A 27997-nucleotide genomic window follows, 5' to 3' on the forward strand; every position below is an offset into this window, starting at 1 on the left:
ATTTATTTTAATTAAATAACCAAATGGAAGAAATACAACATTTGTTGGCCCAAATATTGACATGTTTTACTAAACTCTCAGATTTCAATATCGCCCTTAACATCCAGGATTGGTCAGGCGCTATAACCACACCTGGATAAATGTTTAATGTAAACTGGATGCCAGCATAAATCTGTGAATATAATGTACACGTCCCCAAGGCACTCTACATGCACAACAGGCTACAATACACACAACATAAACACTGATTATATAATAGGAGTTAATTAAACACAATATTGGAGCAGTATCAGATTGCTTTATCCGAATGGCTGACTCTCACTCCTGTTAAGTGACCTCATTTAATCATTTAAATATTAATGCACTCTCTCAAGGCCCATGCAGACATAGTTGTCTACACTGAAGCGGTGATTAGGTGTTCTACTATCTCCCCAGCTGACGCACATATTTGTGCTCTCCCTCTGTCGATCTGCGGTGCTGTTTGCTCATGTTCTGACTTGTAATGAATGCAGCATGACATTCCTGGTTTGTGAACGGTTGTGAATGGGAGTTCCCGAGAAGTGGCCATATTGGAACACATCTGACCCGCTCAAAGATGTAACATTGACGTCAAGATAGTTGTCTTAATACTTTAACGTACGTAAATACTTTGACCGTGAAAACACCTCGAGACAACTTTAAACTGCCCCAAATTACAAATAAATAAAGATATATTCCGGAGGAAGTTTTATATGTGGAATAAAACCGAATTGTATTCAAATAGATGTTGAGAATCGTTAAATGTATGAAACGCGCATTAGTACGCATGCGCACAACAGGAACCGGTCCTGCTATTGTGAACCGTTGTTAGATCAGTTTAACAACCTTTTTAACGAAATAATGTCCCTTGTCTCAGTAAGATAGTTAAAAAATAACAACACACTTCCTTCACTGTCCCATCCAAGTCGAATTGACGAAAATTAACGATCAGTTAGCCTGACTGAGTGAAGCAGAAGCGAAGTAGCAGGGAGTCCTCTTGTGGCCTAGCTTAGTAGCCTCCCTGCTCAGTTAGCAGCTCCTCTCCGTCCTGTGTCGCTCTCTTCCTATCTCTGTCAGCGCGGCTCAGTAGTTTAGCAGTACGGAGAGACGAGGGCTGCTCCCTTTCTGCTCAGTCAGCCCAGCACACCAACACCATACATTCCGCCACCATGGCTGCCACAGATGTTGACGTGTTTTCGGTAAGTAAAAGCCACGGGGTTCCATTTTTTTGTCGGTTGCAACCGAACGTATTGCATGTGTAGCTGCAGGAATACTTGGCTGTGATAAGAAAAAAAGTGTGTGTGTGTATGTGTGTGTGTTAGCTGCTGTGAAGCTAAGCCTCCCCCGCTTGGGAAGCCTCTAATGTGGCCGAGATGGAGGAAGTGATTTTTGTGATGGGGTGGTTTTTATTTTAGACCAATTAGTATGACCCTTGATGTTGTTGACTATATTTTTTATCGTGTCTTGTATGCTATTTTCCCCCTTTTTATACTTTTGTATATTGCTGATGCACATATGGGCGTATTAAACTGTTTACAGTTGACGTTATTAGGAGTGGCTGTAAACACTACACAGTTAGCTACTATATCATATATGTGTATTTGATGATAGAAAACACCATGCTGTATTGAATAACTCCATGTAGATGGCAGTTACTACAGTGTGATGAGCCCTATTCATGTGATGACATGTGTTTCATTGTAACTTCCTAATAGGTGAATTCAACTTCACGTTTGTTGCCTCCTAATGTTTACACCAAATGCCATTTCAGTTTTACCAGCCATTTTTTAAACCACATTTTATTACATTGCTGGTGTGTTTCTCTTTACAGTATTGGGTTGGGCCATACTATCAGATGAGAATGGAATTTATCCTGCATTTTATTCATTGTGACAAGCCTTGTTGTCAGTCAGGTCAGGTGTGTTAGGTACAGTTCAGTGATGCAATACAGGCTAAAGAAAATAGCAATAACATAGAGTAAGAGAGTCAGCCCTCAAGCATTTCAAGAATTCACACAACAAAGCATGTCAAAAGCTAATATTATGGTGACGAGGCGGATACACAGGAGGGGATTTAATGCGGGTGATTAACTTTTTGTCAGATGCTTGAGGAAATCCTTGGGGTGGTGAATTTGACATTAAGCACACAGAGTTTTAGGGATAAAGAGATTAAGAACACACTCCAGGGCCACTCCTACTACTTCTTGGTGTAACAAGTCTGTGAAGGAAGGATCCAAAAAGAAGGAGCATAGGATATTGCACGCTTGGCATTTCTTAAATTAGGAAGGTGTTCCAGAGGGGATGCAGGGTGCCGAGGATAAGGCTGACTTGTGATTTTTGAAATGGATCTTCTGGAATACAAAATAAGACAATTGATTAATGAGAAAAATGCTGAGATAGCAGTGAAACAGGCCCGTTGAACAACATTGTTAGCACAGTTGCCTGGCTGTCTGTCCGACTTCCTGCCTACATTTCTGAACTAAATTGGACCATATAAAACAAAGTTACTTTCCTTGCAGGTTGTGTAAAGGGCACGCTGTTAATTATGTTAAAGTATTGATAGGGATGTGTGGTTGGTTGCACTGTTGACCCAAATCAATCAAATCTCATGGGTATCGTAGATTTGGTATAACTTTCTAGGCCAGAGCTGCACGTGGCGATCAATGTTGGGTGGATTGGTGGAACTGCCCATCTATTGTTTTCACTCATTGATTGCATTATGTAGCATATAGAGCATCATGCTTTTCATTTGAAAGATTATGTAATGAAATGCCCTACAACATATATAGCATGTGCTTGCTGACCCCAAAGATGATTGTCTCTCCCGTGAGGCCTGCATGCATAAAATGAAATTAGCTTCATAAATTGCTTAAAGGCAAGCGACAATGAGTGAGGAATTATGGGGCAAGTTGCAATACACTTTAAAACGTCAGCTTTGAATGTCAGATGTGAATATATTATCTAAATATGGGCTTTATTCAGCCATTTCTTCATTTTAAACACAGTCCTGTTGTTCAGCATGCTCACAACAGATTGCAGGTTGAGTGCACTGACTGTCAGCAGGGATGTTGGCCGTATGTATAGAACATACACGCCACAACAGCCTAAAGGCCAGCTTGTCAAATCAGATGTTGTAGATGAATGATGACAGCCAAGCGGCAGCATCTCTGTTGATGAGTCAATATCCATCCATAGAATCAGTCATGGTTAGAAGACATGGTTGGAGAGCAAATTGAGGTGCTCTAAAATGAAAATTGCTCATTAAATATTGTAGGCAAAAGTATGAATGAAGATGTATACAGCTATGTTTGTTTTGATATTGAAATTCCATTTCAGTTTGAACAAAGAATGGAAAATAAAATGTAGTCCACATTGAACAGCTGTTGGTGTGTCCTGGAAGTTATACTGTACCGTAGCCTTATGAGTTGAATCATCTCAGCACCCAGTGAATCTATCAGCATTGCACTGCTGTTGAAAGGCCTTACAGCTGAAAGGGCCTTAAATGTCATGTGAATTTGCTTCACATTGGATACAAATGTGTTTTCCATCAGTATGAACAGAACAAAGGCTGCATGGAGTCACTTTTTTTCAATTCTTTTTGGATTCAGAGCCATGCAACGTACACGAGGCATGTGAATGCTGAGATGGCTCGAGCAGGAGGGGACAATGACACAAAAAAAGAAAATGGGGAAAAATGTATTTGCTTACTGTAGTCAAAACTACATGTGTGTATGATGAAAGAAATCTCTTGTTTGTGTCTCTTCTTTTGATTAATCATAGCATAACAAAACAACAGCAGGATTTACTGCATCCACGAAGAGTCTAAAGAGAGTTTAGATCTTAAAAATGTATCAATAGCTGTGTGAAGGCTTCTACATGCAATGAGTTTTTACCTTTTTAATCAAGAAATCAGAAAAATGTGTCTTGGACTTAAACACGACTCACAGGACTGTGAAAATGATTTCATAACAAGACATTATTTACTTTGCTCGTTTCTCTTTTAAAAGGGAAACTACATTTTTGAAAAGTAATATGAAGATAAGTGAAAATTACATCTGTCTCGTAAAACGCTTCCTGTCTCTCATTTTTTTGTCCTTCCTGTTGGGCAGAGATGAGTGATAAGGCTGAGCAGTACTGTGGCCGTACAATTGTTTCGCGTGACTAACAGAGAGAGAAAAAACTAAGGGCATTTGATGAGATAATAAACAGAACGTTTTTTTTTTCTTTCTCTGGGCTTGTGAATTCTTGATGGCACACGCATGACGTCCACATCTCAACCATCAACATTTTTGCCACTACGACATCACCGCTAGCACAAGTAGCAGCATGAGACCATAGTTGCATACACTGAGCAATAAGTACATTTATTGTTGTACCATTCTGCACACACCATTACAATTCAAAGGCACTTTAATAAATCTATGTGAAAGTCATTGAACAGGAAGGGATATCAAGTTTATATAAAAAATAATGAACTTTGTTGCTTACATTTCGTTCACTTTAACACCTACACTCAGCATCCCCTATCTGTCCACCAACTGAATGGTGTGGTCGATGACTCACGCTTCAAAAACCAACTGAGTATTTGTCATAGAAGTCACGTATCCTTATAAAACGTATGTCAGCAGTTTCATATGATGTTTTCATTAGGAAGAATTCACATTTTGGACATTTTTGTGGTCCGTTTTTTCATTTAGCCATCTTTTAGTTCTCGAGTCCAGGTCATGTTGCCACCACCCCTTTAGCTTTAGCCACCCTGGTCTTGATACAAAGCAGTAATAAGAGTATGTCATGCTCCAAAAAAAGCATACGAACATGAACAATCATAAATTCTTTATAATCCTGTCTCAGTATAGGGCGTATATGTCTATCTATAGTGGAAACTAGTATTCAAAAGGAAAAAAATACCATTGGGAAATATTAAATTCAATTTGGCTTAATATTTAATGTGAAAACAAGCCATTTAAGAGAAACTATTTCACTAGTACACAAAGTGCACCTCACCTTTTCAAAGCAGGCTTTCCCTGGGTGTGTGTCCCACCCCCCCCCCCACACACACACACACACACACACACACACATGCATGCATCAGCTGCAGCAGTGTGTGTGTCCGTCTGTCAGGTGGAGGCTCACTGAGGCTGCAAACACAAGTCAGACTCAAATCAGGTGGGAATGGAGGCCAGAAGGCAAGAGGGAAGCTGAGGAGGTAAAGAGACAGCAGGAAAGAGAATGACTAATAGGAACATTTCAGGTCATGTTTGAACTTTTCCCCAAAAGTGATGGGTGAGTAAAAAACATCTTGGGTTTGTCCTCAGTTGTGTCGGGGTGGATCTGTGTCACACAACTTGCAGTAAGATGATGCCACAGGTTATCCCTGGTGAGCTTACTCGCCTGCTGATATGGGATTTATTTTCAAACTGTGAGGTGGGGGGCAGAATAAAAGATGGGAAAGACGTGAGGCTAAGATACAACTGAGTGTTTGTTAGAGCTGCAGTAGGCTAGTTCTTATTAAGTCATAACTCAAATATGAACACACCAAGATGCTTTTATTCCTAGACAAGTTTGACTAACACTCCCCTAGGATTTCATTATAACGGATGTTGGACGCGAAGAAACATCCATATATCTCATTAGGAATCAGAGAAAAGAGATACCTCTCGGAGTATATCTTTTCTTGAATTGCCTACAGCTACTTTGCATACACCATTTAGCAGCTTATGGTGCTAATTTCCTTATTTGCTAAAAAACTAAATATTTTAAGTATTTGTTTACCTATATAAATTAGATAATCAATAATGTAATCAGCAACATAATGAAAAAGTAAATCTATGAAGTAAATAATCATTAAACATTTTTCTTAAATCTTTATAAATTGTCAATAATTTATAGAATACAATAAAAAAAAAAGCATTTAACTCAAAGACAAACCTATTAATGATAAAACCAGAGATAATAGATAATGCTGAAGTGGTCTCTTAATTTTATCCGGGGCTGTAGAGGCTACACACCATGGAGCTGCTTTATTTGACAGTGTAGGACTTTTCACAGCAGACTTGTCATAGTAAAAGCAAAGGTGTTACTGTATTACGTTAACAGTGGCTCTGTTCTGTTCGAGTGTCTCAGGAAGTGATGAGCGTACGACAGCACGCACAATAGCAGCACCCTGAAAGTGATAAGACTGTGAAAAAGGCCTGCTGCTGACAGAAAGAAGCTTTTCCCATCAGCCAGCTACAAACACACAGCATTGTGAACTAGCTTATATGGTTTGTGCCTCATTTCACTTTGAGCCACCTGGGGCCCCTCTGCGCAGCCATTTCCTGTTAGCCTGGTGATACGGAGGCCTGAGAACCGCCTGTTGTTTCCTCACTCTGACACAGCTAACCATAAGCTTTTCATTCCTCTCATACTTTACTCTGCTGCTCTTTACGTCTCTTAACTAGCTTTGGTTCAGATACCTCAGAGTTTATTTAATAGCCCTGGTCATCTGCTGGTTATTCATTCAGAATTGATGTTTGTTGTTGTTCTGTTGTCATTAAATGTAAATGTTTGAGGAACTTAGTCAATCAGGTTTATTTTTAGCTTTGTGATGAATGGTTCTTGTAACACAGTTTGCTCTGCGCAGAGCTTCAGAAGAGGGAAACATTTATTTATTTATTATTTATGTGAGCTATGCAACCAAACTACAAACATAAATGACCAAAGATGGAGACATACTTTATTATTTATACATCCACAAATAAATAGACTTTCATCGAAGTGTTTTATTCTAAGACTTATGCTCTTCTTAATTTCACAGGCAATTATTATACTTTAAAAATATATATATAATTACTATATGCACGCTTCCATATATATATATTTTATTTTTTTCACTTGTTTTTCATCTTGTACTGCTTCTGTAAGACTCTTTTTTATTTTCTTTTTTTTTAAACTGCTTGTGCAACACGGAAATTGCAACCTGTTTTTCAATGCAAATCAACCTTTGCCAAGTATTGTGTGAAAATACATTTACATTTTTTCCTAATGCGGCGATCTGCATTATTCATTTTTGCCTAAAGCGACAGAAACTCATTGCTAAAACTGACACTTTTGTCATTTGTCTGAAGACTGAACATTATATAAGCCTACATTTAATAAATAAATATCGATATAAACTATATTCAGAACAAGGAGTGCCTATACTCACATTTTTGTATATTTAGCTGATAATACTTTTGTTATTGTTTGTTTATTGTACTGCTACATCACACACTTTGACTTTAGGAAAGTATCGTGTTACTTCTTCCACCACAGACTCCAGTTCACCCTCACATATCCAGTCAGTTAGGTCACAGCTTGGGGAGTTTCTGTCCACGTCTTCACTTCTTTTCCCTCTGATCCCTTAGAGATAACACTGATGCTCAGGTCTGCCTGCTCTTTCTGCATTCAGTCACAAACCCATCTGCCTCCTGTGATTTACACACGCTCACATAAAGATGATGTGCTACTGACCGCTCTGTCTGGTTCAGTGTAGGAGGTCAACCTAGAATTACCTCATGAGTCAGGATCTCTGTTATTTTTCTAAATTTGATAGTTTCACGATGTGGTTTTGTAAATTTGGAGCAATTACCACAGAAACCAGGTGTATAAGGTTTTCTTGTAAGGACATGTATTGAAAAGGCACAGTGAGATTGTAGGAGTTAGCCTGTGTGAACTGAAGTGTAAACGTCCAAAAAATCCCCACTGACACAAAAAATGTTGTCAAGCTGCCCTAAAGCAAGAGTCCTAATCACTGACTGTGTGAAGTCAGGCAGCTACCATAGTTAACCTTGAACCAAAAGGGGGTGTTGATGGAAAATGGGCATGCCTAATATAAATTGTTGAATTTTAAACTCAACTAGGAATCCGGAGAGTCATTGCATCGGTTTCCTTCTAGTCCTGATACCAGAGTTCACACCCTCCCCCTTGAGCAATCTATCCAATAACTCCACAAGCTTCATTCATCCAACTGAATAACACAGGGAAGCAATAATGCTGCTTGACAAGCTCTGAGCTAACAATGATTAACAAACAATAATGCTCTCTTCCTCGCCCTTGTAAAGCCCACAAACGTCACGTTAATTTGGGTGCTTCTGTTCAAAGCCATTCAGATCAGACAAAAAACTAGCCAATAGCTAGATTTCATTAAAAAATGTGTCACTGGCTATGCTGCTACTTGAATTGCCATAAAACTAATTTCCCAGCTTGACTTGATGTTTTTACATCCCTGTAAAGCGTATATACAGCTTCTATGGATTTTGTTCCTTGAACACCAGAGTTGCTGTAATGTAATGAACTTGCAGCGTGCTTCAGCTCACTATTGCCTTGCTCAGCTCATGTCAGATTACTCCAGTGGTGTTAAGCCCCTATTTCCCCCTCTATACAGTATGTATACACACACACATACAGTTCTCCTCCTTTATTGTGCAGTTCAATCAGGTTTAGAATGAATCCACTGTAGCGCCAGCCTCCCCCTCTCTGCTCAGTACAGTTGCGCTCTGCTCGGTGACATCACCCTTCAAATATGCAGTCCTTCGTGGCTGAGCCAGAGGAGCTCGGTGGCCCCATTCATCTCAAGGTGCTGTCTGTCTTCTCCTCTGCAGCTAAACTCTCTCTTGTCACCGTCTGTCTCTCCTTCAGATGGGTTAGATAAGGGAGATCAAAGGTTAAAACGCTTACGACCCAATAGTTTTTCTCTGTCGGTCTGAGTGTGATTGTATATCTGTGATCTATTTTATTTCCAGGATGGACACACCTAAATACAGATTGATTTAGTGTAGTTGTGCAGCAAAACAAAGCAGTAGTGATTGGTGATGTTCTTTAGTTTTGTTTACACCTGACGGGTGCAGCTTGTTTTGCTCGATTTGATTGAATTGGAAAACACGATGATATAAAGGGGCTAAAATAGATGGCTGGTTTTAAATGGAAATTCACACTGCTTGCATGTGGCTGTGTTGACCCATCAGAGCTGCGTTAAAAGCAAAGAGACCCAGATATTTGTGTTGTGATTATTCCAAACAGCTGCTAAACTTACACCTTGCAACTTCACAAGTTACATTTATTAGTAACAGTGGATATTCTTATTTACCATACTGAGTTCTTTTCTCTGGATGCTTCTTATAAAGTGCATCTTTCCTCTGGGTGGAAATACCTTTAGCTCAACATGCTAGTGAAGGATTATTCTTAAAGCTCATCCCCATACATTCCTTTACCTATCGCATAATATAAGACGATGAGTTTTACATCTGTACTCATGCTTTCATTTGCATAGGCATGTGAATCCTTCAGCTTCAGCTCTTCCTACCTCCAACAAATGTCTTCCCCATGTGTGTTTTCCTCACATGCAACCAGAGCAATCTTTGAATGTTTTTTTTTTTTTTTGTGTCTTTCAGAATGAAGAGAAGCGTAGCCTTAATTTGGGCGGACATGTTGGATTTGACAGCCTCCCTGACCAGCTGGTCAGTAAATCGGTCACACAGGGTTTTTGCTTTAACATCCTGTGTGTAGGTGAGTACCAGACAACAGCGTGTGAGCAATGTGTGAAATAGAATGATTTAAATGAATACTGAGTTATAATGATCAAATCAAGGAAATGCCATGTCTGGATTTGTCTTCCTGCAAACATAATTTCTAACTTGATGCAATACAACAATAACTGTCTGTAGTTATGTCTGACATTCAAAGGAATGTAGGATTAACTCTCTCTCTCTCTCTCTCTCTGTCTCATCTCTCTCTACTTCCTTCGACCCACAGGCGAGACTGGAATCGGCAAATCTACGTTAATGAACACACTCTTTAACACCATGTTTGAGAACGAGGAGGCCAGCCATTATCAGAATGGCGTGTATCTGCGACCGCGAACATACGACCTGCTGGAAAGCAACGTCCACCTCAAACTGACGATTGTTGACACCGTCGGTTTCGGCGATCAGATCAACAAAGAGGACAGGTGAGGAGGGCAATATGATCAGCAATGATAGTAACATTAATGAATAGGTGTCCTTGATGTGCAGTGCTAAAACTGCCTTGATGCAATAATGAAAATAATGTTTAACAGCATTTCAGCGATTTATTTTAGTGTGAAGCTCCTTATTACACGTTCAACTGAGCTAAAGAAGTAAAAAAAACTTTACAGTACAAGTATAAAGCAACATAACATGGAAAACCTCAAGTTCCTCATGTTACAAGACTTCCGGCTATCATTGAAAAGCTTCTGAAACAATTGATATTCGCAATACTTTCTTACCAAACTAGTTTTAAGCCATACTCTTTAATGTATATCAACCAGCTAAAGACCAAACCCAAACAGTCCTTGGTTTCAATCAAGCTGTTGCAGAATTGAGAAGAGTGTGTAAAATCGTTAACCAAATCCTCATTTCGGCTTTCAAGATGACATTGCATAGTTTTGCCCAAATAAGGTCCATGTTGCCCTGGGATACTAATGAGAGAAACAGACGCAGACTTATATCAGTCCAGGTTTTGAGAGTTCTCTAGAACGGATATAAAAAGAGGTGGGAGAGCAATAAAGAGGAAATGACTGATTTTATTTTTTTAGCATGCAGCTGTGGAGTGTTCTTGTTGTGACCTAGCCAGCAAGCAGCACTCTCACGCCCTTTGATAGCAGCTTACTCTCTAGGCCGTATAAACCAACATGCTGAAGGACGGACCCTGCAGCGGACTGTAAATGCACACTGAGAGAGCCTCAAAAGGTCAGAGTTGGTGCATTCCTCAGAGAAGATTGAAGATAGATGTGAAGGGAGAGGACAGATGACTGTAAACATGGTGCTGGCTGAGGATATAGATTATATTGTTTGGACTTATGTCTCACTCTGAGCTGTAAAATGTGGGAAGACTTCCTGTTAACAATTTATTATTATCAGACTACAATTAAAATGGAATTAGTAACCAGCACACAAAGAGACACAAAGACCTGTCCTTATTATGCTCCTGAAACTTTGCATTTTGGGCTTGTTTCTTTTAGGTGACTTTGTGCCATTTTTAATGATACGCTCACTTCTTAAAAACTTGACAATGTGGGCTAAACTTTAGTCCAGTGAATCCTCAAAAAGTCTTAAAATGCATTGAAATCATTCATCGACAAATGAGATCTAAATGGGTATTAAAAGGTATTAAATCAATCTTACAAAAGTCTTAAAAATGTGAAGTAGGAGTTTATGAATTGTTTTATTTCCAACATTACAATGTGAAATCTCAGAACAAGTGAACATTTGACAACAATTGGATATTCAGTCGCACCACGCACATTCATTCATGTAGTCTTCAACAGCAGATATGCAAGGCCAAAGCCAAGTGATGTCGAGAGAACTCAACTATGACTTTTGTGTCTATGGTGAATAAAATCGAAACCTCAATTCAAAGAGATTTTCTTTTGTGGCAGCTATGATGCAGTTTAATAAATATGTGGTCTACTGGTGTCCTTCTCATCTCTCTGAACTAAATGAGTTAAAGCTGCGGATTGAAATAAACTGCTCAAAACAAACTTGCTGTGAATGCAGCACACATTTTCTCATCGAACATTTAAGACTGGTGCCTGTTTGGGGGTTGAAAGACATTAAAAATAGCTTCAGAGACAAACAGTGCAGAATAAAAGGCATTACCAGGCTACAAAATATATATATCATCACACTCACATATTGTTGACAAGACCATGGAGGTTCAGAATTCAAACCCTTAATACTACAAACCTCTGATGTTTTCGTATTGTACATTTCACAGGCCATCAAATCACTGAGAGACGACAGGATGTTTATGACTTTTGTGACCAAACTACCATAAGCCGAGAACATGTTTCATGCAGCACTAAGCTGTTCAGCTCTAAGCCGACATCTTGGCGTAGAATCAGCTCACAAAAAAAAATAACCATCTTTTTTCATTTCCTTCGTGACAAGTCCATATTTCATTTCACAAAATTACAAATGCATGAATTAGAATCCAAATATTTATGCTTATTGTTTTTCTTGGCTGTCTTTACAGTTACAAGCCCATCGTTGACTACATCGACACTCAGTTTGAAAACTATCTGCAGGAAGAGCTGAAGATCAAACGCTCGCTGTTTAACTATCACGACACCAGGATCCACATCTGCCTATATTTCATCGCCCCGACAGGACACTCCCTCAAGTCCTTGGACCTGGTCACAATGAAAAAACTGGACAGCAAGGTAAAAAACAACTGACACACAAAAGGAGATCTATGCTTTGGTTTTCCCCTTTGGCAAAATGCTCACTCACACAATCCCAGCCCTCTCCCAGTGTCTGCGGAATAACTAACAGTGTTGCTGTAATCTGACCTCCCTTCACTGAGGCCGGTTTGCATTTCACGGTGATGTGGCGATCCCTGATCTGTTTTGTTGTGGTGGCGGCTCTGTGTGTCCCAAAAGAATAAGAAGGATGAAAGAAAAATGAGCAGTGAATGGGCAAGCTCCCCTTTTGTCGTACAGGATTTCAAGACCTGCCCTATATGGGGTTTCACACCTAAAAACCTGCTTGTTTTTTAAGTGAAAAGGTTGAAAATGTGGATGTGAAAGGCCTATTTCACTTTCTAATTTCAATATATATATAATATAAAAATGTATATGAGTAAAAACAATAAAGTGCAGTGATGAACTTTGAAAGTTATTATAATTCTAAATTCGGGGTTATCTTATTTGCAGTTGACGGGTCAGCTGTACAAAAGTCAATATTTATATCCAGAGCCACATCGATTTGTTACTTTTTTTATTGCTCTTGTGCGAGTTCCCCTCACAAATTATCGGTTGGTAGATCCATGTTTTGCCATTGTCCGATCAGGGCAGCTCAGTGGATACAAAATCACTGGCTTGGCCTCAATTAGACAACTGGTGGAAAAAAATCTCATCAGAGCAGCAGCTGGAGCGTGAAAGCAGGGGAGAGGGGAGAGTAATGGTGGGGGAGGACGGTGACAGAAATGGGCAAGCAGGCACATTTAAGGTCTAAATTGGAGCCGTAATTGTTGAGATTATATCATTTATATTTTCTGGATAATCTCTTTCTTTGTCAGCAGTTTTCTTGGAAGTTTTCTGCTGGATCTTAAACTAATGTAGCAAGGCATTGCGGCTATTGCTACTTATTCCAACCACCAGATCTATTCTTAAACAAAGAGTTCCTATTAATATAAGATATTTAGAGAAACATTTCTTAAACTTGATAACACGCATTAACACATTTAACTTCTCGACATTTTGGATTTCCTAAGATATTTTGGAAAAAGACTGAGCTAAAACTGTTTAGTGGTTTTTGATCCTAAATCTTGGTTCCAGTATATAGGATTTGGGGAATTTAAGGCAGAACAAAGTGCATCCAAACATTTCAAAGCCCTGAAGGAAAGAGATGAGAGAGAACGAGGCAGTTAAAAAGTCAAAAGGGAAGATTTGTGTGTCAACCTTGTATGCGCTTGTTCGACCTAAGGGGAGAAAGGTCATATTAACTTCTTGGATATTTGTAAGCACTGAATCTGAGAAAGCTGCATTAGTATAGAGACACAATGCCATTTCTGTTAAGTTGTATTGGCTTTTGTGATTAAAAGGATGTGTATAAGCTTGTGTACACATCACAGTACTTTCTAAAAGCACTGCTGTATGAAATACAAAGCTTTGGCCCTGCTCCTATCTGTTGATGCAGAGATAATGAATCAGGAACAAAGCAGATGGTCAGCCTGTGACCAAAACCTGCAGCCTCACCTCTGCCAACTATCAGCGCACGGCTATGTAGCTCTGCCAAGTGTCTCCTGGTACATTTCAATACAATAACCAGATACTTCAGCCAACTACCTCCATCTCAACGTCAGCAAAACAAATGAGCTGATTGTGGACTACAGGAAGAGGCAGAGAGAGGCACACACACCCATCACCATCGACGGGACTCCTGTGGAGAGAGTCAGCAGCTTCAGGTTCCTCGGGGTAAACATCAGTGAGGACCTGACATGGACACATCACACCAGGGTCATATCCAAGACGGCTCGACAGCGGCTCTTCTTCCTCCGCAGGCTGCGGAAGTTCAACATGGACTCCAGGATACTCTGCAACTTCTACAGGTGCACCATCGAGAGTATCCTAACTGGCTGCATCACCGCCTGGTATGGCAGTTGCACCGCCCTCAACCGTAAGACTCTACAGAGGGTGGTGAAAACTGCTCCGCACATCACCAGGACGGAGCTGCCATCCATGGAGGACCTCTACACCCAGCGGTGTAGGAAGAAGGCCGGTAGGATATTAAAGGACCCCCATCACCCCAGCAACAATCTGTTCTGTCTGCTGCCGTCTGGCAGACGGTACCACAGCATCCGGACCAAGACCACCAGACTCAGAGACAGTTTTATACCACAGGCTATAAGACTGCTATCTCCTGAGCTCTGTGAATGTCTACTCACATCTGTTTATAGTACACACATACATATATATATATATATATATATATATATATATATATACTGTATATATATATATATATATATATATACAGTATATATATTATACACTTCTGCCATACATATGTGTATAGTACACGTATCTATATATTATACATATCTGCCATATACATCTGCTATACATAATATATGCATCTGTCCATACCTCCTCATTCAACAGTGTAAAGTATTTAAATACTTTCAATGTATTCCACATATGTATATATTTCACATCCTCAAATCTTTATTGTTGTTATTGTAAATATTCTTGTCTCTTTTTGCACTATTTTATTTATCTTATTTGCACCATGTCTGTTGAGTTGTGGGAGGAGCATGGGACATAAGATTTTCATTGCCAACATATACGTTGTATATGCTGTGCATATGACCAATGAAACCTTGAAACCTTGAAACTACTCCTTGCAAGGCACAGTTCATAGTTTTATTAAGAGCTGCAGATTAAATCTTTTTGTCGTAATTTATTCTTTTACTATGTTTCAATGACGTTCGCTAAACATAAATATTGATTTATTATTACAATTATTGAATACAGTTATAGTTGAATCCATTTGTTGACATTCTTTTCCAGTTTGAACCTTCCTGACTACTTTTTACAGCCAAGTTTTTTACCTGAGGACCAAGTGGCCAAAGCCATGGACCAGAATCCCCTTCAGCAGAGAAGACTTCACATAGAAGGGCCAGGATCCAAACTCAGCACTTCTTTTTATATAAGGGTGCAGCGCTGACCACTGAGCCTCTGTTCTCTGTTTAGCAGCCAACAGAGTGATCAAAACCTGGCACCTACAGTAGCCAACCGTCTCCTGATGCCATCCAAAGCACCACAGCCAACTCTCTGAACCCTTTGCTTTGAATAAAGACACGGTAGTGTACCTGGGCTAAATATATTATCTTTATCCCAGTATAGGAACCACAGCATAGCAGGTAAAATGAGCTAAACAGGGATTTGCGTCGTGAAGCTGCGTACCTGCTTTAACATGAGTGAAATCTTCCCGTTTATCCAAATGAAACCATTATCCTTGAGAAACTCCAGGGCATTTTGGTGACACACCCTGAAAAAAGTATTTTGCACAGAGCCTGAAAGCGTAAAATGACAGCAGTGTTGGTGACACACTTTCATCCGAAATGATGAACAGCATTGTGAGTGAAACAGTGTGTTGAGATTTAGAGGTGGCTGTGAGCACCGCTCTGACCCCGGTGGCACTTTCCTTGCAATCTATTCACTTGGTGAAATATGACCTGTGTTTCATCTGAAAACAAGCCACTGTTGAATGACCACAATGTGCATGTGACACTGTTTTGTTTTACTGGCCTGGTGGGTTTTTTTATGCAGTGGTCCCTAGATAAAATAATAATGTGCTGCAGGCAATTTTGCAGCAGTGGGTCGCCACATGCTATCTGTCTTAGCACATTTCTATGAGCTCAGATGCCCACAGGCCAACCACAAAAGTACCTGCTTTGTTTTTACAAGCCTCAAGAGATGCAAATACGTTAGGCCTTCATTAATGATTCATTATGGTTGTTTATTCATCATACAAGTAATTTTTCAATTAACTGCTTAGTAATTAATACATCAAAAATACACTTTCGTCCGACAAACAGTCCACAACGTAAAAATATGTAATTATAAAACTGAGAAAATCAGCAAATCTGCATATTTATGAAGCTGGAACTGTTGTTGTTAATCTATTAATCAACCAGCACCAGTGTGACACAAAATGAACATGCACAGTCACATTTCCTTTGTATTTCTTTGCTGAGATATCAATAGAAGTATTGTGTAATCTGTGGGAATAAAAACGTTTAAACCTAAACCGAAGGAGAAAGAAATAGCCCTGTCACTGGCAAACCGGAGCAGAAAGAACCGTCTGCTGTAATTGCTCGGAGTTTGCTGTCAAGGCGACAATGGGGTTTTTCTTGTAAATGCGAATCACCCCTCCCTACAGAGGATGGTTGAAGCCAGTGAGTGTGGTGTGTGTTGGATGAAAGCAGGAAGAGAGATAAGGGCCTGAAGGAGGAGTCTTTTTTATTTTAATGTTTAGTTTTTCTTAAATAGGACGGAATAATTTTTAGTAAATTAAGTATTATTTAGTCAAACTGTTCTGTAGTGCTTACACCCACCTGGGGCTCCTAGTTGAACAAACAGTAAGAACTATTTGGGAATACTCTTTGGCCAGCTGGGAAAGCCACTTATGGAGAGTGAACAAACTTCCCTGTCCCCTTCCTCCTCCCTTGTCAGAACTGGAACGCAATTAATAAACTTGGTTTGTTGAATAAGGGTTTAACACGATACTGGCTGCCCTGTTGTAAATTAATGATCCAATAAAGTATGATGAGCCTGTAATTTGAGTCCTAACAAGCGCTGGCTCTTGCTCTGAGGCAAACTATGGAATTGATAAGTGAATCTGTGGGGATCTTCAGCATCCTCCCGGTTAACGACTGGGATTATGCAGCCGTACTGAGAAACGCAGACAAACTGCGTGTTTATTTCTGCACATCTGCTGCAGATTGGAGATGAAGCCTAGTTTGTTTTTATGATCGCTGTTTGTTTTATTATCTGTTGGGGTTCTGTCTGAGTGTATTTACTGAACAGTGTTGCTGCATATGGTATTGGATGCCTTCTTAGTCATATTTAGTAGTGTACTTAGTTTGGTTTCTGTTTATACTTCTGTATTTTCAATGAGCTTTATTGACATTGTTTGTTAATGACCTGCTGATCTATGGAAGTGAATTGCTTTAATTGACTGAATACATTGATGTTCTTTGCATCCTCTCATCATATTGAGATTGATGGGAAGATGCGCGTCAGACCAGTCATTACATAATGAATTCCCCGTCTACCCTTTCAACACAAACAAAGGAGCTTTCACTACAGGAATGCATCTATGTTTTTGGCAGAGTCAACCATTAAAACAAGAACAATGCACTGCACATTTAAAAACTTGGTTTGTTAACCCCCCTTCTCTTTTTCTTATTGTTTCTTCAGGTCAATATTATTCCTATTATTGCCAAAGCTGACACAATCTCCAAGAGTGAGCTCCATAAATTTAAGATAAAGATTATGAGCGAGCTGGTGAGCAACGGAGTTCAAATCTATCAGTTCCCAACAGACGACGAAGCCGTCAGTGAGATCAACTCCTCCATGAACGTAAGTAATGTTGCGACACCCCTCAACATTGTCCTAAATCTCTCCAAACTTTTTACTTTGAAAGGAAAAAGCCATATGTGTTTTGGACCTGTTGAAATTGTTGAAAATAAAATTAAACAGTTAGGCCTGTCTGTGTCTGTGTGCCAACGGACTTGTTGTATCATGTCTTTAGTGCCACATGTGTTACACATCTGGTAACAGCGACATACAGTATGTTGGCACCATTTTATTGTTTTAACACATAATAAAGTAATGCTGTTTATCCAGACGCTTTGCAATTCCACAAATCTGCAAATGTAAACGGGGAAAAAAACAAAAGATATTTGAAAAGACCAGCTGACCCTAGGCATGTGCTTGAACACACAGTCTATGCAAACATTACAATTCAAAGCGGTATGACTGCTACGTTCTCCATTCCTAAATTCTTTCCATAATAAAATAGACTTTTTGAACTCGATAGCAGGACACGCTTTCCTACAACTGACAATATGTCCATTTAACATTTTCCATTCTGAAAATAAAACGGTTGTTTAGAAATAATGACAAATATTATTCAACATTTATTTTAAAAGCCTTTTTGAGTTATGATTTTAAAATGGGGATGATGCATAGTCACACTATGCTTAATCATGCCCACACGTACACACAGTTAACTCTCTCATGGATAAATGCATTGGTGTTTTTCCCACATACAGCCCATGTACACTATCCCCATCTATTCATAGTCTGTTGCATCAGCGCCCACACTCACCAGCTTGTTCCTCTGAGCTGCGAGCAGCCAGCTGGTTCCAACTCACCACACATTTTTGAGGTTTTGTATCAGACATGTTTTCCCCATGATGCTTCACTGTCGATCCTAACGAGGTGGAGTAGTTCGAACTTAGCTAGAAAATCTGTTTGTGTTTTATCACTTCAACAAATAGGCCTCTCAGCCCCAACTAAGCCACATGTAAAACTTAAAACACAGCTCTGGAGCAGCTCATGTGTCGATGTGGTTACACTTCTCTGTGGTGTGGGCTGGTTGTGAAAGATAAGGGAGACGACAGCCACAGTGGAAGGTTTTATTTGAAAGTAAACACACTTTTATTTATCTTTATTTGTCCCACTTTTGTGTTGCTGTCTAGTTAAAATGTAGCTTTTGAAGTGGTTGCCGAGCTGCAACCGACACCGTCATGAAAACAGGAAAAAACTCTAAATTGTAACCCAAAAAAAACAGAGAGATGAAATTCCGCCTCTGTTAATGGCTCCAGTTACCTCCCTGGCCTTTTGACATTTCAACAAAAACTTTTTTTCCCTACACAGGCCCATCTGCCTTTTGCTGTGGTTGGGAGCGTGGAGGAGGTCAAAGTCGGGAACAAAACCGTGAGGGCCAGACAGTATCCCTGGGGTATCGTGCAAGGTGAGAACCATACACATGCAAGTTAACCAGGGTGTGTGTGTCTGTGTGTCTGTGTGTCTGTGTGTCTGTGTGTCTGTGTGTCTGTCTGTCCACACAATGGTAGACGTTTCAGTTCTCTACTGACAGTATTTTAATCAGTGAGACAAAGATAGTGCCTAACTTTAATATTGGCACTGTGATTTTGGGCTTAAATATTCATCTCAGGACATCTATGGAAAAGAAGCTTTACTAGATAAACAGTCCCATAAAAAAATCACATTCCATAAAGTGCCAGTCAATTATAACTGTACCGCTTCCAGCTGGTAACTGGTCAAAATGTCCTTGCCTGTATAAAACAAAAGAGAGGCTGCCAAATTAGTTTTCTGTGTCCAAAACCAAGTGATTTGTAGTCATCAAAAGTTGCAATTCATATTTGGCTTGTATAAACCTGATGATTTCTCATCATAAACACAAAATTGATTCATGTGATTCATCGCCATCAACAAGGACTGATTTTAAACCGAATGCTGCTGGTCGTTTAGAGGATTATTTTTGCTAACGGAGAAAGGGCTCAGCCGCTGAGAAGGCAGTGACGTCCATCAGTATCCATGGTGAAATATGTTTTCCTGCCCACGGCGGAGTGTCCAGTGCGTCCCACAGTTTGCCCTGTTTATTTATACCCTCCCTCTTAATGCAGAGCGCCCTCCACAGCTGCGAGGCTGACTTCATGCAGAGTGACACTGCGAAATGAAGGGCGAGTGGGAAGAGATTGTTTGGGAAATTGCCAGCTTGCGTCTGTGTGTGCTTGTGATATCTGTTAGGCTAATGTCTTTCGCTGAGTGCACATACTGTATGTGTATCGTTATTTCTATCTGTCTTTGTGTGTGCACTGCAGTCTTATTCATGTATGTCTGTGTGCATGTGTTGCTCATAGAGAAATCCCCAGGGACATTTGTTTCCCACAGCTCATTCCTCAATGAGAATAAACACTTTAATTTAATGTCACGCAGAATTGTGCTGTGAGAATCTAACTGCTCTGATGGGATTCGGACTCTGAGACGCTTTATCTTCCTTCCCTTCCTCAGATTACTGCTCTCGGTTCCTCCCCCTGTCTTCCTTTCCATGACCACTGTCATTCCCCAACCCTCAGAGGACACTTACTCTACGGTTATTTATAAAGCCTGCTGTGTGTGTCATAGGGGACAGAGTCCTTCAGATTCCATCCGTCCCCATGAAACTACAGACATGGCCAGTAAAATGCAGGATAGTGCCATCTATAAAAAGTTATTTGCGATATACTGGAAGCTCCTTTTTTGGGGATTTGTGTCTATCAATTGCTCACTGTAGAATGTCAAGAACACGTGGGTGTCAAGGGGAACATCAATGTAAAGAATTATGTAAAATAATGTAAACAAATAGCTCAAATAACAATATTACTGACAATATATTTAACCAGCTGTCACTCTCATTCATCACATACAACTCTTTCATAAAATAAGACAAAACTTTCATCTTTATTTATAACAGGCTGGTGTTTTTCGGTGGATGTAAAATATTTCTTTGGAGTCAGACAGAATCGTTATCAGTTGTTGCGTAATGTTAGCCTAGCAAGCTAAACCCCTACAGCAAAAAGCTGTACCGGGGTCTAGTCTAGCTCGAAGGCAGTGTGGGCGGGATCAACGGTTGTCTGTCAAGTTGCCTCTGCACTCAACGCCACGCAATAGGATGGCGAACAACCAATCAGCTATGAAGAAGGATTACGTAGTCCGCGCGACGGGAAGTACATGGTGGAGTGTAGTCACTAGTAAACCGAACTTTGTGAAACATGGAACTGAGTGATTGTTGCCGTTTTTGCAAAAAAAACTTGAGAATATCTGGCGTGCTTTCAAATTCGGTACTTATCTTCAACAGACAGAAAGAAGACAAAACGATTGCCGAGAGATTAATGCAGGTTGGAGTGCCGGTATTAGAAACACAGGCAAAATCCAACAGAATGTGCAGGTGTTGTGCACGTTTCTTAACGAGAATGGAACAGGACCTGCCGGTGTTCCAGAGATGGGTGCAGGACGAGAAAGCATCACCCCCCAAGACGCTAGGAATTCGCTAGGATTAGCCATTGGGATCAGCCAGTTTACCTCTCTCTAAAACTACACACTGAAACGTCGCACCTCTGTCGTCACTAGGTAGCCCGGCCCCCGATCTCGCTCCTCACGATTTGATTGGTCCGAACCACCGTGGCCCGAGCAGCCTTGCTAACTGACGAGGGTTGACTAGACCGCCCCAGCAGCAAATTCAATTTGCGGTCGCTAGGGGCGTCTAGATTTCTAGGCTAGCGTAATGTAACATTAAAAAAAAACCTGACAGGGTATTTTAGTCATGAAAAGTTCAGTTCCATACTCATCCAAAGATAAGTTGTATTACATAGATACCAAAAACATGGTCCTTTTTTTTTTTTCTTTCTTATTGCTTGCTTCTAATTATCTCATCTACTTTGCCCATCACTGCCTGACAACTAAGATCTTGGCTGCTGGGATGTGATACAAAAACTCCACTTTGCCTCTAGTCCGGCCTGCTTGCAAAACTGATGGCTCACCATTCATACAACATACTTTATCACAGTATCTGAGGGCAGACAGGGGCAGCAGAGGACAGAAGTCTCAGTGTTTTTACTCCACTTGGTCCACTGAAAGGAAGGACTGTGTCAGTGGAAACAGTTTGCCGTTGCTAGATGTCATATAGATGGGTTATGGTAACCTCTTGAAAGCCATGGGAAATTTCTGTCGCTGTGAAGAATGACAGAGGAAGGTCTGTCTGCTGATAAAAAGAGTAATCGACAGCTCTGTGTGTGTTGGTCTTCCCTCAAGATCTTAATGCTTTGTTATCCCTCAAATCGAAAGACATGTAGCAGACCTTCCCATATTTCTTATCCGCAAGCTACAGTGTTTGTTTAACCGTGCAAACATGATGTAGTGGATGTTGGTTCAGTATATGAACATGACGTTATCAATCACTGACTTGCATCAGCTTCTCAGTAAGTATTTCTTTATTTTTATTTCAGCATTTTTAAAGTTGTTGTGCCTAATGTTAGGGTTTTGTACTTGGTTAATTTGCTTGCTAATTGATAAGAGTCTGAAATGGGAAGGAAACAGAATTACACATGAAAGATGGCAGTGCACTTTTGTCACATATTATCCCTAAATAACCCACCTTGAGGTATAGTGCCACCCATACAGCAGCACATTACAATTAAGAAATGTGGGAGGCTTCAGAGCAGCATCTCTCATATAAATAAATCTGCTTGTCTCCCAGTCACAATGTAATGAAGCCTTACCAAAAACACAAGAACAAATGATCATCCCGGGACTCGTCGTTCATTGTGATGTTTTCTCATTTTGCAGCAGATTTACTGCAGCCATGTTTTCTCTGTTCTCATGCTGCCGTGTTTATGTGCGTGTCTGCAGAGCTCTGATATCTTAAGGCTCAGTCAGTCATCACTGGTCCTCAGTCAGCCTTCAACAGGGTGGGGGGGGAGAGAGACTATTAGATGCCAAATGAACAGGCAATTTCAGTAGCCTGGATGCAGCCCCAGAGAACAGCTCATGTCTGTTTTTAACTTGTATCCTCCCACTAATGATATGTTGTCAGACTGCAAATCTAAGTAAAAATAAGAGTAAACGATTTATACAGCTGCTTCTTTTTCATGTCATGTTTTATTGTTGGTCATTCAAGGAGACGTTTGGGGTAATTAAATCGATTTTTGTCCTAGTGTACTGAAGGACCATCTTATTTCTTTGGGTGATTGGTTCAGGCACAGCTGTATCAATATTCTTTATTTGATGCTGCGTTGTGGTTTGCTATCACACCCGGCAGGCTTTTCCACCAGGAGAAACCAAATGCCATCCTTATTAGGCTTTTCAAGTATAACTATTGCCATCCTCATCTCACAGCTTGTGGTGGTATTTAAACATACATCTCAGTCCCCTCTACTGCCCCTGAAACACCACGTGCCTCCTCCCTGCACGTGCCCTCGGCCGCCACACTCACCATATGAGACAACAGGAAAGCTCTTTGTAGCTTCTTTCTGATGTTCTCTAACAGGTTGATCACATTAAATTGCTCAAAGGGGAAACATTTTTTTTCCTCCGACAACACATGTGTTTTAAAGACTCATTATGCTATTTCCAAGAGTAAGCAGCTGAAATATCACTTATGCACCACAGCTGCTTTAGATTGTGCTGCAGGATTTCAGTGCTTAGCAGAAATGTGGCGCTTCAGTGTGCCCTCATTTAAAGATTGGAGATCGAGCACATCGAATACTAGGTTTTCCAAGTTTCTACATAAGTATTATCAAGTCTTTAAATGGGAAATAAATAACAAAAAAGGAGGGGAAAACTTAAAGGAAACAGGGATTTTTCTTGATGAGAACATGGGACAGTTGGCAGAAATGATTGTCTGAAAGGTTTAAAATATGTATATGCATTAAACTAAAGGGGAAGGATGCAACATTTGGTCATTAGTTTGAAGGAGGCATTCAATCCTTATATTGTTTCAGTCAAATGTATCAGACACTGTCACGACTGCTAGCTACAGTATCTTTGAAAGCTCACTTTTTTTTAAAATGGAAAAATAGTTCTTTGTAATTAATCCAATCTGATTTTTGATGCTCTTCATATTCTAGATTGCAAATTGTTGTATTATAAGGAATGGCCCTATAATCCCTGGTTTTCTATCATAATTTCACCCTGCAATTTATATTAAGCAGCATATGTATGTATTGCTATTCCCCACTTCTACAGACTACATGCTCAGTCAACATGTTACCACCCCTGCTTACTTTACTCCGACCACTTTGACCTTTGTGATGGCCTCTAACTGAACAAAATCAACATGTTAATTTCCATATTGTTGCGCTGGAGTAAACGAGGTGACCTGTGAGTTAAACGGCTTCATCAGAATGGAAGTGACGCCCAGGGCACCCTCCCCCCCCAGCTGTCAATCTGTCAGGGGAAGCGTTTCCTGCCTTTCCCCACAGTGAAATCATTAAACTGTGAGAGTCAGTCAGACGTGAAACTAAAGTGAAGTTGTTAAGTCTTAAAGTACAAAAAAATTAACATAGCAGAATATCAAACCCTCTTTGTTAGCAAAGATTTGGTTTGATTGAATGGATGCCAAATGTGATTTATCCAGTTGTATTTTGCGTTTCACATTCCTGTAGAGATGTGGTAGGGTTTCCTGCTTTTAAGAGAGAAAGAGTTGGAAAGGAAGGGAGGTGGACAAAGTGACAGATGGGGTGTTAAAATGAGTTTGAAGAAGTATTGAAGACAGCCAGTCACAGAGTGAAAAGAGAGAAGCAAACACTCGAAACAAAATGTGACTACACATATGACGCTGACAACCAAAACCAATTGTTCAAACACCGTAGCAGAATGTGTTTATCGTGCAAAGGAAATAGCTGAAATGTTCATCTAGACCAAAGCTGCTCTTCTAATCCTTTCTGTTTTTTCACTCAAGTCGAGAACGAGAGCCACTGCGACTTCGTGAAACTGCGAGAGATGCTGATCAGGGTCAACATGGAGGATCTAAGGGAGCAGACTCACGCCCGCCACTATGAGCTGTACCGGCGCTGTAAGCTGGAGGAGATGGGCTTCAAAGATACAGATCCCGACAGCCAGCCATTCAGGTAGAGAGAGGAGAGAGTGAAAACACACACATCCAGATCAGCAGGGAGAGTCTGTATTATTAGGAGACAACGTCTAATCTATTCCTGTCTTTCCATCTGTCCAGTCTTCAAGAGACGTACGAGGCCAAGAGGAAAGAGTTCTTGGGCGACCTGCAGCGCAAAGAGGAAGAGATGCGACAAATGTTTGTCAACAAAGTAAAAGAGACGGAAGCAGAACTGAAAGAAAAGGAGAGAGAGGTACGTCTCAAGTGGAAATTATTAAGGAAACAATATTAGATTTTAAAGTATATCAGATTAGCTCATATTTTCATGTCATTTGAGCTGATTTTACCAGTTATTGTGTAATTTTGCATTATTTGAGTCATGGTTATCAGCATAACTGCATAACCCATGACAAAATGCAGTAAAATATGAGAAAATGTAAGAGGTACTGCTTTGTTGCAGTCTTTTCAGCCCATTGTCAGATCCATTTAGCCATAAAGAGTTAGCTAAACTGTGAAATGTTGCTTAACAACTTCAAATCTCTCCTCTCTCCTCCTCCTATCCTCCCTGTCCCATCTGTCCACCACCGTCCTCAACTCCTTCCCATTAGCTGCATGACAAGTTTGAGCAGCTCAAGCGGATGCACCAGGAGGAGAAGAAGAAGGTGGAGGAGAAGCGGAGAGACCTGGAGGAGGAGATGAGCGGCTTTAACAGGAAGAAAGTGGCCGCCGAGACGCTCTCCTTATCTCAGCCGCTCAAGAAGGACAAGGACAAGAAAAAGTAAGCAGTCCCTTGTTTCTATCACTCGCCTCATTCTTCTTTACATCGCTGGAAGCTGCTGTTCCCAACCCTCTCCTTTTATGCAACTAATCCTGTTGTCCTTTCAATCTGTGCCTTAAACCCTGAAATGATTTCCTTTCTGCTCACAGCTTCTCTCACCCCTTCTCTGTCTGCTCTCTAACCCCTGTTACACGTCTTTTGAGCGCTAGGTGTGCATCTTGCCAAGTCCTGTGGCAAACTGTCACAGTAATGAGCTTTTAACTGAATGTGCCGGTACTGACCTGTCTCACACACACACACACGCATTTCAGCCATTATAAAGGCCTGGCATGTGTTAAGGAAACTTCCCCCCCCTCCTTTTTGTACTGCCCTGGCTTAACATTTCCTGTCCTTTCACTCTTTCCTTTGCCTCGCTCTGATTATTCAGGATATTCAGGGAAGAGACAGTGAAAGCTGAGCGTTAAAAATAGGTGATACAGAATACAGGGCAGACGTGATTTCAATAAGAATATTGAGCATGTATTAATGACAGCACAGGTGTGAATGCCTTTTATGCTTGAGCTCATTAACTGTATATGTTGGATGAATTCTTTACTCATCAGGTTTTATTTTCTACTAATTCTATTCCAATATGAGTCAACTTGCTATTCATTGATCAGTAATCCAAAGCAATGAACATCAGGTTGTTTATAGTTCACAGTAGGCTTTGTTTTGTTCTTAAAGGTTTATTAAAGGAGCGTCTATTTGGTTTTGATTTACCAACAATGCACACTATGTGGATAAAAGTGTGTGGACAGACCTTTGGGGTTGTAAATGATACGCTTTCTCAGCTTAAATCAGGGATGTATCGTGGTCTATGCATTGCTCTAAAGCTCAAAGTCTGAGTGTATGTGAGGACGCTTGGCTCCCTCTGGTGGCCGCTCACACACCCTGTGCCTCAGTGCTGCTGGAGGGAACTGAACCTCACTTTTGTGGTTTTATGAATGACTTCCCACAGATCCTCAGTTTTATGAGACTCATTTGCTGACTCATTTTTGTTGGACTTGAGCAGACAACACTATTTATTTTACATTAAACAATGCATTTTAGAGAACACATTAAGAAGAGGTGTTTGAAAAGGAAACTGTAGAGCCTCCTCCACCCTGCTCAAAATACGACTCTATACTAACACAATGAACATAATCAGCACCTATTTCTTTAAACTCTACTTCATCTTTTTTTCTTTGAGCTCTTTATTCATATTTTTCTATTTTCCACAAAGTAGTTGTTAACTCATTCATTTATTTTCTTTATTGTTTTTCATTGTTTTTCAGTTAATTTATGGCCGCTGCACACGACCATGGATTTGTCCTCCATCACCATAGCAACGACAACAGCTGTTTCATTTGTTTTGTTTGTTTATTTTGACATTCCATCTTGACATTGTGCACATGGACCAAAGACACTGAGGATGATGAGCATGACGAAGCCACAGGGGAGAGAGAGATGGTGAGAGATAAAGACCTGCCAACAGTGGCCATCTCATTTATTCAGGATCATACATTCTATGCTTTTTTTGGGACACTTTTTATAAATATATGCAATTTTTGTTTTTCTATGTTGTGACTTAATGATTTTTCTGTGGTTTTTCATGTTTTTCCATCAACTATTTACACAGAAACGTGAGGTTCAAGGCTTTTGGCTCCACAGTGTAACACAGCAGGTCATTGAAACCGTTCAATTTGTATATAAAGTATTTAGGAGGAGCTTGATTTTAAACTAACATTCAAATTACTAAATGAAGACCAAGGAATCAAGTTCAGACCTGAAACTTTTTGAAATGTTATGTGGATGTCGTGTGCCTGTTAACCTTTTGTAATCAATAAGTGCATTTCACAGTAGAATAATCCCTGAGCCCAAATAATACATTTAAATAGCAATATGTAAAGCAATACAACTGAGTACCTGTATACTGTATATATAGCTGCATATTAGGGCTGTCAAAGTTTACGCGTTATTATGGGAACTTCCCTTTAACGGCACTCACTTTTTTAACGCGCGATTAATCGCATGGACAATCATGCGATTAAACATTTGAATCGATTGACAGCCCTACTGCATATACGTTGGTACTGACAATCTAAAGCTTAGTCCTAACTATTAAAGAAAAAAAAAAGATATGCAATATTCTGGTGCTGTTTCATATTAACTCTATAAATGTATTGTGAATATTTTCTAGAGCTTACCCAGCTTAAATATGCAAAATGACCTAGTTTTTGAATATGATATAATTGTAAGACGCACATATGACGGTGTACATGATGTAACTTTATTGTATCCGCCTTGATGGGAGTGTGGTGACCGTGGACACAAACATGAAGCCAGTATATACAGCCTTTGTATACACACACACACACCCAGGATTCAGGTAAACATACGAGCCTCAACTCGCTGTAGGAGAGTGTACACTCAGAGAGAAGAGAGCAGCTGTATTTACTGTCTGTCGTTGGAAATAAATGCAAGCCCCCTCCTCCCGACTTTGATGTGTCTCTCTG

General features: G+C 40.2%; 1 protein-coding gene across 1 annotated transcript; it reads left to right on the plus strand.

Moving 5' to 3' along the window:
* Positions 1-963: 963 nt before the first annotated feature.
* septin8a (septin 8a) lies at positions 964-27979 on the plus strand. The gene is made up of 10 exons (XM_063895763.1): positions 964-1217; positions 9428-9542; positions 9789-9984; positions 12030-12216; positions 17482-17643; positions 18946-19042; positions 24533-24701; positions 24806-24938; positions 25294-25463; positions 26777-27979. Exons 1-10 carry the CDS (start codon positions 1188-1190, stop codon positions 26778-26780), a joined length of 1263 nt encoding a protein of 420 aa, XP_063751833.1. The 5' UTR covers positions 964-1187; the 3' UTR covers positions 26781-27979.
* Positions 27980-27997: the final 18 nt, after the last annotated feature.

This window comes from Eleginops maclovinus, chromosome 11 (genome assembly GCF_036324505.1).
Source record: "Eleginops maclovinus isolate JMC-PN-2008 ecotype Puerto Natales chromosome 11, JC_Emac_rtc_rv5, whole genome shotgun sequence".
Lineage (NCBI taxonomy): Eukaryota > Metazoa > Chordata > Actinopteri > Perciformes > Eleginopidae > Eleginops > Eleginops maclovinus.